This window comes from Copadichromis virginalis, linkage group LG7 (assembly GCF_057382275.1).
Source record: "Copadichromis virginalis isolate Kocher_CV1m ecotype Utaka linkage group LG7, C_Virginalis_male_GT1.1, whole genome shotgun sequence".
Classification (NCBI taxonomy): domain Eukaryota; kingdom Metazoa; phylum Chordata; class Actinopteri; order Cichliformes; family Cichlidae; genus Copadichromis; species Copadichromis virginalis.
In genome coordinates, this window is record NC_140624.1 from 30,792,898 (window position 1) to 30,807,216 (window position 14,319).

Genomic DNA, 14,319 nt, shown 5'->3' on the forward strand with positions numbered 1-14,319 from the left:
GACCTCTGTAGCATGCACATGATTTGGTTGTGCTGCAAACAGGTCCCCACCACAGACTCAAACAAACCTCTTCTACCATCCACGCAAGAATCATGTGAAAGAGTATGGAGAGAGTTTACGGATGAGAAGCAAAAAAGAGCTATCAGGTGCTCAAAATAAACCTTAGACTCAAACTTTAGAACAGGCTTTCCCCACAGCAAACCGTGTAATAAATACAAAGTAAATGGCAGCCGTTACAACTTTTATCTCAAAACACTGCAGGGACACAACGCCCAGCTGAAAACACTTCACACAAGTCAAGTTGGCCAAGGCTCACAGAAATTACAGAAAAAGAACTATTTTGTGATATATGTCGTTATCGGGATGAGAAATGTCTTATAACGGGATATGAGATTTTGGTCATATCGTACAGCCCTACTTTGCTGGCATTTTTTTTATTAGGAAGGCTGTAAATTAATGTTTTCCCGTTTCTATTCAGTACTTCACCTTCACGTTTCTCTGTCACAGTGATCCTCCACCACTTTTTCTCCAAGAAAATAAATAAAAATATAAAATGAAACCATCATGCAGTGACAATAACAATTAAACAACGATTAAAACACACTAGGACTAGATTTTAAAATATTTTTCATCAACAAGTAAAAAAATGCATATACGCATAGACTTACATTGGAAATAGCAATAAAAACAATAGTAGTAATAACACTAACAACAACTATTTATACAGCGTCTTTCAAGAAGAACTAAGGTTGCTTTACACACAAAGGCAGACAGGTGTGTTGAGTCATGTTTACCTTTCACATGGTCTGAAATGCTCGTGAAAATGTTTGATCACTCTTGTTCACAAATTGTTGAGTTCATAATTTGACAGACTTAAATAAATAAATAATTCACTGCTCACGTTTAGGCATCAAAGCAAACTCCTTGGTTAGGATTAGAAAAAGATGAGTTTAGGTTCAGGTGCACTGGCTGTACCTTGTTTAAGATAAGATAAGATAAGATAACCTTTATTAGTCCCACACGTGGGAAATTTGTTTTGTCACAGCAGGAAGTGGACAGCGCAAAAGTTATGACACAAAAATTAGAATACAATAAGAATAAATACAGTACACAGCTGTACAGAATAGAATAAAATAATATACTATATACAGTAGAATAAAATAGAATAAAAATATACAATAAGATAAAAATAGAATACGAATGCTATATACAACTGAGTAAAAATACAACGATGCCAGAAAAGATTATTGCACTTAGTGTTATTGCACATGTGTGGATGTGTGTGCTTGATCAGTTAAAGTCTTTATTATGGAGTCTGACAGCAGTGGGGAGGAAAGACCTGCGAAATCTCTCCGTCCCACACCGTGGGTGCCGCAGTCTCCCACTGAAGGAGCTGCTCAGTGCTGTCACAGTCTGCTGCATGGGGTGGGAGATGTTGTCCAACAGGGATGACAGCTTAGCCGCCGTTCTCCTGTCACTCACCACCTCCACTGGGTCCAGAGGGCATTAATGACTGAGCAGTAGTCAAACTCAAACTCTCACAGCTCATCCGGAAGAGAAATAGAAATGCAAAGGAAAAGCTAAAACACTGAAAAGATTTATTTTTTAATGAAGAACTTCGAGAAAATTCTGCACTTACTTGGACAGCAGAGCTTGTGGATTGATGGCAGAGAGTTAGTCAGGATGCTTTTGAGTGGTCTGACTTCAGGAATAAGCTGTGAGGTGAATTATTAACTTCTCCACCTTGCTTCATCAGTCACATGACCCGGTATCCCCTCTGTCAGCCTTCTGTCTGCATCGGTGTTTGTGTTCAGTTACAACAGTGATTAACTTTGATCTGATATGCTGGACTGCTGGAATCCAGTTTAAAGTTTGACCATGATTGAAATCTGTATTTCACAGTTCTTTAAACAGTGATAAAGCTGTTCATATGGTATTGGTGGGTTTCTGAGAGGTTATTAATGAGGCGCAGACACACGAGGGAGGGAAAGACTGGCTTTGATAAGCTGTCTGTGATCAGAAGTACACGTTACATTTGTATGTATGTACTGTTGAGATGAGATTGCTGAGGCGCCTCAATGCTGTGCTTTATATTTACCAAAGTGTCATATAATTACATAGTGTAGTATTGAATGGAAGCGGTCCTGATATTAAAGGGCTTAGACTACGTGTCCTTTAGTGATAGAAATGTAGGAGACTCTCGCCCACGCTTGTCTGCAGGAGTTGATAACAGGGAACCATCTGCCAGTGGAAATTTACTAGAAGGGAGTAGGGCAAGGATGCAGCCTCGCTGGAGCTGAGTGAAGATGTTTTGCAGCTAATAGACAATAACCTCTGAGTACTCCATGCAACGTGACTACTGAATGCATGTGTAACACTGTTGTTTCGACTAGAGTGGGACAGCTTGCAATAAAACTGTTAAGCGCACACCGCCTTTTCGAGATTTGCGTCAGAGTCTCATGCAGGACGCATCTCCCTTCCGGAAGTAATAAAAGTGTTTAAATGATCTACTGAGCCGTGTGTTGTCTTCCATCAGATGCCTATGAGGAATCAAAAAAACTTGGTGAGGTGTTGATATTTAACAGTACATATAGCTGCAGGATCACCTTTTTCAACTTTTGGATTTAACACTTTCCAGTCGCTGCTGCTGAGAGCTATCATGGGAACTCTCAATCATCAGTCTAGGAAACAAACTTCAGACATATTTTTATTAATCCTTTATTTATCCAGGTAAAAAAATCTCATTGAGATTAAAAATCTCATTTCCAAGAGAGACCTGGCATCATAGCAACAAAAGTCACATACCACATAGGTATATAACATTTAAAACATCAGTGACAGTTATCAGTCTGTCGGGTTAGAAATCATAAACCGCTGGGACTCCATTTCACCTGCTTTGTTGCCACTGACAGTAATAACAGGTGCACTGAAGACACATCAACCAACAAACAGGGAGAGGTTAGTATGAGATAGTACCTGCAGCCCCCAGCTCCTCCATATGTGCTGTCACTAGAAGCATCGCTGTGTCTCTCCACATGTACTGTCTGTCCTCTCTGTCCACATGTGACCCTCTAAACAATCTCAATGTTGATGAATACCTGTACCTGTAACCCCAGGCAGTATAAAAGACGGATGTAGCTACAGTGATGTCAGCCAATAGTGACGACCTGTTTTGTAGCTCCAAGCATTCGTGCAAAGAAGTGGTTCAACTCATCCGCTAGCAAAGCGTAACCATTAGCAGCTTTGAATCACATCTGTACTGCCACATTTGCCGTGTTACTGCTGTAGAAGTAGTTCCCAGTCTTCCTCTTGTAAGCAGCCGTGGTCTTCTTCATGCCTCTTTTCAGGTTATTTGATTCCGGCTGCTAATCTGAATTTTTGATGTTGTATTTTTAGGGTTAGTGCAACTTGCAAAAGTTTAAAAAAACAAACTCAGTCTCTGTCTTCTCCTTTGAACTATAAACTCCTGCTGACGGCCCTTTACAAACTGCTACTGGTAAGTCATGTTGTTATACAGGCAGGCCTGATCAGCTGAACTAATGAACTAAACAAAGAGATTAAATGTATTTAATCTAAATCTCTAATCTAAATATATCACCTCAACCTTTAGCCTGTCATCTAAAAGAAAAGCAAATTTTACCACTGCCTTCATTACACTTTGGTTCCACCCAGAAGCTTTAAAAGGTGCTCAGGCCAGCCTGAATACCTTGGAGAGGTGTCTTCATAAACTCTTTTCTCTCGCTATGTTTGCCTGACCTTGATGAAAACATCAAACCTGCCACAGGTCAGGGCGATGGATCATGATGGTGGAGTGTGAGTGGATTTTCTTCTTCGTTTTTCTCTCCTTTCTAACAATTCAGAGTTCAGAATGAGCAGGTGTGGAGCAGGTCAGCACTTTGGCTTTGGCCCCAAGCCTGAGCCACGGGTCCTGTGGGTTTGCTCAAAATTGAATTGAATCTTTATCTTGAACATGTTGAAAAAGTACAACAACATAGAAATAAAAAGAGAGAAACAAACAAACCGAAACAAAAGGACCACAACTACAATCCCCCCCAAAAAAAACAAAACAACAACAACTTTCATGTTCAAAAAGGAGCAGGAAGAAGCATAACCTTATTTAATCCCACTCCCTTTCCACTATCTAGTAATTCATAGACGACACTTTTTCGACTTTTTTATGCCCTGATCATCAGAGATATCTGATTACAAATACATTATATGTTAGATGTATTTTTCATGTATTAATCATTCAGTTATTCAAGTAGAAACAAAGTAAAACAGACGAGTAGAAATAAGCAGACAGCAGTCGACCGGATAGTGTAGCGTCGCAATGACATAATACATTATTCATAAAACTTAATTTGTTAGTTAGTGTGAACACAGTACAGGTTCAGAGGTTAGAAGCAGAGTTGATGTTACTGCTGTCTGTAAGTTCATGTGAACTCTCTCAGTTCTTTTCTCATCTTATCAAACTCAGTAACGACCCTCTGACTCTGAGCAGCTGACTGCAGGATGGCGTTGCTTAACTTTTGATCCTCTTCAGGAGTCGCAGTCACTCTGAAGTCTTTCTGGATGAGCTTCACCACGTCATCCATAACATCCAGCAGGGTTTCAGTTACAACCAGAAGTCCTGAACTCATCGCTTTCAGGTGAGACACTCGTCTGAGGGTCCTCTGAAACTCGTCCACATCAGTCTGAGTGTCTCTGGCCTGAGCTTCAGCTGATTCCGTTTCCAGCTTTTCACATATCGTCTTTATGTCCTCCAGGTTCTCTTTCATTGGTCTGACTTTGGCCATGAATTCTTCTCCCCATGTTTTTACTTCTTTTGCTTTATCTTTGTCTGACAGAATTTTTATTACACTGGTAGTAACAACAGTGGCTGCAGCTGCAGGTGCAGTTGCAGCTGCAGCTGCACCTGCACTCACTCCTGTAGTGAATGGAGCTTCTAAGATCCCGCCAATAAGAAATCCAACTCCCACTTTTCTCGCGGTGTCAGTTTTACTCTGCATTTCTCTGAGTTCCTCTGCAATCTTCAGGAACTCTCTCACAATCTGTCTCATCCGTGACTCGCTGCTGTTGAACTGTTGGATGAATGAAGTTGCATGTCGGACGAAAGAAGCAACCTATGAACAGAAGAACATTTTTACAGAATAACCACCAAACTAAATAAGTGCATCTAAAAAAATCTGAGACTGGAGTAGTCCAAATTTATCCCATTTATCAAAAATGATAAATGATCACAGTTTCCGAATATATGATGTCTGGAAGCTCAACTGTCAGCCATGAGTTAGCATCCTCAGTGTTGTAACTCCACCAAGACACCATCAGAAGGTCAAGGAAAGGGTGAGAGATAATGTATGTGTGTTGCCTTCTTAACCCTCTCAAGGCAGACGTTGCCGATTTGCAACAGTTAGAAACTAACAACCTGATTACCCCACATACATATTTTATGAGTTTATTTTACTCAGAAGTACCACTGCAGGACTTGGTTGTGCATTAGCAACAAAAAACTTAATTTGAGCCTGAGAGGGTTAAGCAAACTGGACTATTCAGCCAAAGCCCTGGTCAAATACGCTCTCTCACTCCCTATTGGTTTCCACACTTGTAGGCTGGTTTGTTTTAACTCTTGTGTTCCAGTGACAACACACCAGACCATTACACTCATCCAAACAAAGGCTCAGTATGCATTTTTGATTCCTTCTGATTCCACACATGCTCATCATTTGCTCTTACTGACTTCTTGGTAATAAATATAATTAGCATTGCAACAGTCGTCTCTCCCTTCATCACTGGCTGTGAGCTGGCTTGGGATTTTGTTGTAAACATAAAGTTAAGAGTCAAACTGCTGCTTTGTGTGATGCAGTTTTTCATTTATAATTCTAAATTTGGGACATTTTGATCCATCTTTAAATTGTTAAATCACTTCAAACTCCAACAGGGGTTATGTAGTATGGTTGTATGAATGATTGTGTGGTCGTAGGTATTGTTTTACGTACCTCTAGAAGTTGAATCTTCACCTTATTACACTCGCTGACAACAACCTGACATTGATCAGCTGACAGCAGGATAGACTGTTTTAACTCTTTGACCACTTCATGGGTTGGATGGTCTCTGATGGTTCTTCCAGTAAGTGTGACTAGTTTATCCATGACTTGTATCAGTTTTTCAAATTCAATCAATCCTTCATTCATCTCCTTCAGTTTAAACACGTAGATGTGTGATATCCAAAGGAGTAATTTCAACCCGAGCTTCAGCTGATTCTTTCTCCAGCTTTTTAAATGTACTCTTTATTTCTTCTAGGCTCTTTTTCAGTAGTTCACAATTTTCTATGAAATTTCTATCCTCTGAAATTAGTATATTTACATCTAGAGCAGCAGCTCCACCAGCAGCAGCAGCAACTAAACTTAGTCCTCGATTTGGTGGAGCTGCAAGGGCGGCTGACAGTAAGACTTTAGCTCCTATTTCTCCAGTACAAACTCCTGCTGATTTCAGACTTTCTGTATTTCTCTGCATTTCTTTTATGTCTTCAAAAATCCTCTTGGATAAAATTTCTCTGGCCTTTGTGTCTTGGCTGGAAAATTGTTTGATGATTGAATTTCCATGTTGGAGGAAAGAAGCTGCTTGTAGAATAAATGATGCTGAATACTGGAAATATGAAGCTGTGTGCTGGATAAATGAAGCTGTGTGACGGCTGTAAAAATCCTCATGTTCAGTTAGTATCTGTGGACACACAAAGAGAGACATAATTTTTACAGAGTTACCACCTGACTAAACATGTCCATCAAACATATCAGGGAATCCAAACTTTTTCAGTCACACACTGAGGTTTAAGCTAAAAGCTCAGTCATACACACTGATTACAGCTGGTGGATTTTTGAATGTTATCAAGTCTGGGAGTTTGCAGCTGACCTCCCAGACTGTCAGGGATTTCGCTTTCAGGGCCACTTACTGTTTTACTGTTTTACTCCGCTGCGAGATTACTGAGTCAGAAACACATTTGCCACAGGACTGAGCATTTTAAGATCGAAACATTTTGTCTGTGTTGTATAAAAACTGAGAAAAGAGCCACAAAATGAACAAGTAAGATAGCATGGAGCACACTCAGTCTACTGTGTTTACATGAATCTGAAAACCACACCCACTCCATTTGTGGTTCACCTGTAAATAGAGATGTCAATCATTCAGATGCTGAGTTGAAACATCAACCACAGCACCTCCATGATCAGTGAGAAGGTCTGATGCAAATATCAGTCTAGCGGTTCTTTTGGCAGATATTAAAGCTAGTGCTGTGATTCTTAAAGTGTGAGCTACATGACAAAAAGTTATGTGGGAATTAATGTTTAATATCGACATAGTTTCTACAGCAGAACAAAGAAATTAATCTCAGGTATAGTAATCTGGTCATTCACTGTAGATGGACATCAAAATCAAGAGATATCTGGCAGTTACGAAAAGAAAAATAGGTGTTGCATCTGAGACAAACAAGTGCCAATAGTAAGCAAAAGAAATAAGCCAAAAAGGAAAGATGATGAATCTTATCTTTCTCTTGGTTTCATGGTGAGTGTGGTAGATGATGAGGAGAGACGCGAGTGTATCTTATGATTGAACAGTCTGCCAGCTGACAGTATGAGGCCCAACAAATTAGGAAGACACTTAGGGACATTACACCCCAGTGACATGAACAATCCACTCTATTTGGAGAGAATCTTCAGCAGGAAGATGCTTTCTAAAATCTGCATCAGTAAACAGCAAAGCACTAATGGCATCATACAAAGTCACATACGAAATTGCCCAGAGCAAGAAACCTCACAGGATAGCAGAGAAGCTCATACAGCAACTTTAGATATGGTGTCATCGATGCTCAATGAGACAAGCGCTTCAAAATTAAAGGCTCTCTCTCTGTCCAGTGACACAGTTGGAAGATGGATATGTGATGTTTTAAGTGAACAACTACGGATGCGCTGAAGGACAAAGTTTTCATCTTACAGGTGGACGAGGCTACAGACAGCAATAAAGACTGTCTTTTGATTGCTTGTGTTTGCTTTGTCATGTCAGAGGCCCTGTGTGAGGATGTGTTGCTTTGCAAGTATGTCCCAAGTACAGCAACAGCTGATGAGCTCTTTAAGCTTCTTGACTGTTATCTTACAGAACAAGTCTCACCAAATGTGCAATGGACGCACTGCTTCATACACAGAGAAGCACTCTGCAGATTAGCCCAGAATTTAGACTGACGTTGTTGCCACAGTGAATTTCAATAAACAAGGCCCCTTAAGGCGTGACTGTTCATTGCACTTGGTGAGGAGATTCAGATGTTTTTGGAGGTGGAGCTTAATGATGATGAAGCTGGCCGATCTTAGCGATATATTTGGAAAGCTAAATGATTTAAATCTTCAGCTTCAAGGCAGAGACAAAAATCTTCCTCATAGCAGACAAAATCAATGCATGCACTCTAAAACTTGAGATGAACAGCAGGCAACTTGATGAAGGAAATGTTGATTCCTCTGGGTATCTAAATGTAGCCAGTGAGTTGGGAGCTTGCACACTGATCTCATTTCTTAAAGAGCACATCTTTTCCCTGAGAGCATTTTTTCAGAACCTGCACCTGCTGATTTTACTTTTGCTGAAGAAAACAGTTTATTGAGATCACCTCTGACACACACTCAGGCTGAGCTTTTCAGCTCAGACACTAAGTGAATTCTGCCTTGGTGTGTAGAGGGAGCATCTACTCATAGGACAGAGAGCTGTGGGCATTCTGCTTCTATGTACAACATCCTATCTCTGTGAGATGGGATTTTCTGCTGTTGCCTCACTAAAAAACAAAATATAGACTGAGGCTGAATACTGAACATGACTTGAGAGCAGCAGTATTAAGCCTCCAACCACGTTTTGAAAAGCTGCGCAGTGAAAAACAGGCTCACTGCAGCCACCAAGAGTGAAACGTTTTAAACTCTCACTAAACAATTTTTCCATCTTTCCTCACAAGTTTCCGGATTTGCTCTTTTTTATAAGGCTGAACTTTATTGTTGCATTTCTGATAAAGGACCCCGTCTATTTAATTTGTCACTGGTTTTTAAAAAAAGAAAAGGGAAGACTGATGTAGCAGTATAGTGATGCAAACAGTTGTTTGAAATTAAAGTTTTTCTTTTATTTTTACAAGAAAAACTACTGAAGAATTCAATGTGAATGAGTTATTGAAAATATTTGTTATTAATATTTTTGCTCTAGTGCAAAATGATGACAGTTTTCTAGCAGTGATGCACGCACATTATGATTATGACACATGGACTGAGGTTTCTTAATCATACTCTCATCTTCAGTTTCACATTGTGCGAGAAATGATCAGAATAAATTGTTGAAACTGAGATTTTTCAATTTTCTGTAAGCTTTGTGTTAGTTCTACCTTTTAACCTTTCTGTATTTAACACTGATAAACATATTGGTAATAGAAACATATATATTTATATGTAGCTCATAGAAACAAGATGATTTTGGTATTTACTGATGATGTTATGTCAGGACAGCTGTGGCATAAACCTTGGATGGTGGTTTAATAAATGTTTTTCAGTACTGTACAGTCAGTGCATTATAGTCTCTTTAGGTTAATTACTACAAAACTGAATTACTTGGCCTTTAAACGTGTAGATTTACTAGTTAAAATTAATTTTCTAGCTTATTTAGAAGCAGAAATATTAAGACTTTTATGGTGATCATTTTATAAAACATGTCAGCCTCATAGATGTCTGTGTAAGTGTTAATGTTGCTGTTATCATTACTTTGATATAGCACAGAATTTAATTTATGTATCTTCCACACATCTTAGATCTTTCCAGTGAGGGTGTAAGGTAGAGAGAGAAGAGATGCAAGGAAGCAGGACAAGCAACGCAGCGCTTCACCTTGTGAATTATCACAGGAAGAAAATTAAGTTTCCTTAATGAAAAGAGTCTAGAGGGGGTTTGGTCTGTGAGTTTTCTCTCTGTCAGTCATCATGTTGTCTGTGTTCACAGAATCTAGTGTTCAGTTTTACATCTTTGTCATATTTCTCTTGTTGTGTTACTTGTAGTGTGTCTTTTGTTTTCTTAAGTGTCCAACATTTTGGTCTTCCTCTTGATGGAACTCATCATTTAAAAAAATGTGAACACAAAGCTACATAGTGTTACACTGTGATTAGAGATTACTAGTGATTACTGTGTGATGGGAAACTCTGCTTTTACTTACCTCGCTGAGGTCAGTCTCCATTACAGCACACTCATCAACCAGGCTCTGAGTCTTGTTAAATGACTGGATGATACAATTTCTTAACTTTTCATCTTCTTCAGGGGTTGTATTGTTTATTAAGACCTTTTGCATGTGTTCTCTTATCCCATCTATTACCTGTTTCAATTCTCCCAAGTCATCCAAAACTCACGCACTCATTCTCTTCAGTTTAGACACTCTTCTGAGGAGCCTCTGAAGCTCCTCCATATCGGTCAAAATATTTTTAGCCTGAGCTTCAGCCGATTCCTTTTCCAACTTTTCACATGCCGTCTTTATTCCTTCCACATTCTTCTTCATTGGTTCAACAATAGCCATTAATTCTTTTCCTAATTTTTCCACTTCCTCTGCAAATCTTCTCTTTGGCTTTATTTTTGCACCAGGGGCACCAGCAGCAGGAGGAGCTCCTCTTCCAGCCACATACTTAGCGATTTTAAACATAGTACCTGTAAGAACAACAGAACCTGCCGCTAAAGGTAAAGAAATTGGTGCTGTAACCAGAGGCGGAGCCAGACATTTGAAACACCCGGGGCTTAGCCCAAAGAGTAGTATGCATGTGGGATTTTATTTTTTTTATTTTTGGGGGGGGGGGGGGGGGGGGGGTAGAAATGACTGAAAGATTAATAGGCTCTGTTCAAAAAAGAATGACTTCATATAGGGAAAAATATATATCACATGTGCAGGACACCTTAAACTAGTTTTAACAAAGTCGGGGCTGTATCAAGACACGAGGACTAAACCCCAATTCAACCAGACCCAGAACTGATCCAGAATTAAAACAGGACTACAACAGTTCAAAATCAGGACTACTGAGGACTTAACCAAGACAGAACCAGAATCAGAACTAGATGATAGTAGCACTAAAAATCATCATATACCTGCACTACACTTATTTTTTAATTCTACCATAGTACACTGTTTAGATTGAGAAAAGTTTATATAATTATTTAGCCTTGTTGTGCAAACAAGCCTGCAAAACTTAATAAATATAGAATTTGAAAAATAACAAACCTAAAAAGAAACACTAGGTACGAGATACATGAGGACCTATGATACGGTGATACTTTTGGTAAACAACCATTTGACTAACATGTGTGTCTCACCTGCTCTTGTTCCATCTCTGTCCCTCTCTCTCCCTCTTTGTGCTGACAATCATCAAATCTACAGTTGAAACCAGATATTTACTCTTCAGATAAAAACACAAACACTTTTTTAATTGTAACATCAAATCAGACTAAATGTTTATTTTTTTTAGATAAATATAAAAACATATTTGTTAACTTTAAGAGTAAAGAGAGAAACTGTCTGTATTTCTTAATTGCAAATGGAACCAAATTGTATTCATAATTGAGCCACACTTATGGAGCTCCACAATTCTTTTTCTGGTGTTTTGGTTGACATCTCTTAATTTTCCCATGTCACAGAAACAGGCTCTGTGTTTTTCCTTATATGCATCCACAGGTGTGCCACCAGTTTACTCACATGGACTCTACTAACCTATCAGAAGCTTCTTCAGCTCAGAATGGAATCGTCTGGAGTTTCTTACTAATTAACAATAAACTTAATGTATATGTACTCCTAAATTTGATCAAAGTGATAAAAAATAGACAGCTCTGTCTCTCTTTATTCTGACATTTAACTAATTCAAAAGATATTTCAATATTTATCTAAAACAAGTTTACTCTAAATTGATGTTGTACAGTAAAAATGTTTTATGTTTTCTCCCTAAAGTGTAAATATCTGGTTACAAATGTGAATATCCTGCTGTGTCCTGAAATCCCTCTTGTTTTGCATAGAAATATACTGAACAACATCCAAAGCATAATATATAAAATAACATTTACCTGAGTTTTTCTTTGAAAGAACCCTCTAATGTCCATTCTTATATTTCAGTACATAACTGAAACCGATTTAGTCGGGGAGGGTAAGAACTGAAAATATGAAATAAACACACGTAAGCTAAGACTCTAAAAAAATAGCATTTGTTCGGCTTTTCATTTCGCCATTTGTTGATTCACTTGAAGAGCAAGTAACGTAATATTGGTCAAGTGTTCAGTTTGATATCAATCTTTCATGATGCACCGTCATATTTACATTATTTGTACGGTACGAATGATTTTCTTTGGTACCTGGTCAAACTTTAGCTCTCCTTAGTATGGCTGGCTCCGTTTCTCCAACAGCGCACTCACTGCTGGCAGCAGCTGCCCCGCCCCCTCGCTCAGTCGCTTAGTGCCTGAGCTCGGATCATACCAATATCAGGGGGGATTCACGCACAGTCGTAAATTCCCATAGTGTGCACTATGTGCTTCGAATATTGTGTGTACTTTTTGTTTTATACAGTTGTCAGCCAGGCATCTAACTATGAAAAAATTACACTCCCGGGGCAGACCCGTCCTGGGTCTGCCCCGGGGCCTCCTCCCGGGGTCTTTTGGAGTGTAATTTTTCATAGTTAGATGCCTGGCTGACAACTGTATAAAACAAAAAGTACACACAATATTCGAAGCACATAGTGCACACTGTGGGAATTTACGACTGTGCGTGAATCCCCCCTGATATTGGTGGAGAGATTATATCTCTCGGCTGGCCTGGGAACGCCTTGGTATTCCCCCGGATAAGCTGGAGGAGGTGGCTGGGGAGAGGGAGGTCTGGGCCTCTTTGCTTAGGCTGCTGCCCCCGCGACCCGGCCCCGGACAAAGCGGATGAAGATGGATGGATGGATGGAAGACCCCGGGCTTCTGACAAAACAACCCGGGCTTAAGCCCAGTAAGCCACCCCCACGCTCCGCCCCTGGCTGTAACCAAAGCAGTTGCTCCTAAAACAACTCCTGTTCGTATGGCTGCAGCTCCTCTTTCTTCAGCAGTAGGTGCAGTTTTCTGTCTGCATCCTACCTGCTGCATCTTTTGTACTTCTTCAGAAATCCCCTTAAGCTTTTCTACAATCTCTCTCATCCTTGACTGACGACTGTTAAATTGTTGGAAGAATGAATCTGCATCTTTAATAAGTTTTTCCATTACTGTAGATAAGCATTGCAGGTCTGTGCCTTCTGCTGTTTCTGGAGCCAAGGCCATTTTCTGCAGTTTCCTCCAAGCTGGATGTACTGATAAGTTTTTCTCTGCCCAGTCTGGTGAACAGCTTCACGTCTGACAGGTTAACTGTGGATAAGCGTTGATGCAGGTGAGTTAAACACATTCAAGACTGGAAAAACCCAGTCAAAGAAAGTCAAGACACTTTATATTGTAAAGCAAAGACCAGTGTTGGCGTAGTTACTTGAAAAAAGTAATGTTTTATACATTACTTGTTACTTTTCATAAAAGTAATTTAGTATGTTACTTAATCACTCGCCGGCAAAAGTAATTTGTTAACCTACACAGGACATTTCTCCAGTGGACACTGGTAAAAAGTCTACAGCATTACTCTGAGAAACCCAACAAGCCAATGGGAATAGTTCAAGATGTAATGACAACATGCTATCAACATGACTCTACACTTCATCCTGCAGCATCTGGACTCCCCAGGAACCTACGCCAGGATCCTGTTTGTGGACTTCAGCTCTACCTTCAACACCATCCTTCCAGACCATCTCCAAGCTTTCCCAGATGAATGTGCCTGATCCCATCTGCCGGTGGATCACTGACTTCCTGACGGACAGGAAGCAGCATGTGAGGCTGGGAAAGAATGTCTCGGACTCCCGGACCATCAGCACTGGCTCCCCTCAGGGCTGTGTTCTTTCTCCTCTGCTCTTCTCCCTGTACACCAACTGCTGCACCCCCACCCACCAGTCTGTCAAGCTAATCAAGTTTGCAGATGACACCACCGTTATTGGACTCATCTCGGACGGGGATGAGTCTGCCTACAGGAGGGAGGTTGAACGTCTGGGCCCTGTTTCAGGAAGCCGGTTTAGAAAACTCAGAGTGAAAAACGATACTCAGGGTTGAGTAACCCCGAACTGTCCAACTCGGAATATTCGGTTTCAGAAAGGCTGATAACAATTAGTTCAGTCAACGCGGAGTTGCTTTAACCCCAAGTGAAGCGCGCGGACGAGGATACATAAAGCCCTGATCAGTGGAG

General features: G+C 40.1%; 1 protein-coding gene and 1 pseudogene across 1 annotated transcript; both read right to left on the bottom strand.

Annotated features, from left to right (window-relative positions):
* Window positions 1–4,157: 4,157 nt before the first annotated feature.
* LOC146705338 (uncharacterized) lies at window positions 4,158–6,734 on the bottom strand. Its single transcript, XM_085465182.1, has 2 exons — window positions 5,997–6,734; window positions 4,158–5,123 (listed from the first exon to the last, which is right to left on the bottom strand). Exons 1-2 carry the CDS (start codon window positions 6,189–6,191, stop codon window positions 4,434–4,436), a joined length of 885 nt encoding a protein of 294 aa, XP_085321308.1. The 5' UTR covers window positions 6,192–6,734; the 3' UTR covers window positions 4,158–4,433.
* Window positions 6,735–7,691: 957 nt separating this feature from the next.
* Window positions 7,692–13,312, bottom strand: LOC146705339 (uncharacterized; annotated as a pseudogene).
* Between the last annotated feature and the right edge of the window lie 1,007 nt (window positions 13,313–14,319).

Bases quoted from the DNA above. Each gene is read 5' to 3' on its own strand.
- LOC146705338 (XM_085465182.1), bottom strand. From the start codon at position 6,191: ATGAATGAAGGATTGATTGAATTTGAAAAACTGATACAAGTCATGGAT. The intron at 5,124-5,996 runs GTACGTAAAACA...TTCTGTTCATAG, and splicing joins TGAAGATTCAACTTCTAGAG to GTTGCTTCTTTCGTCCGACA.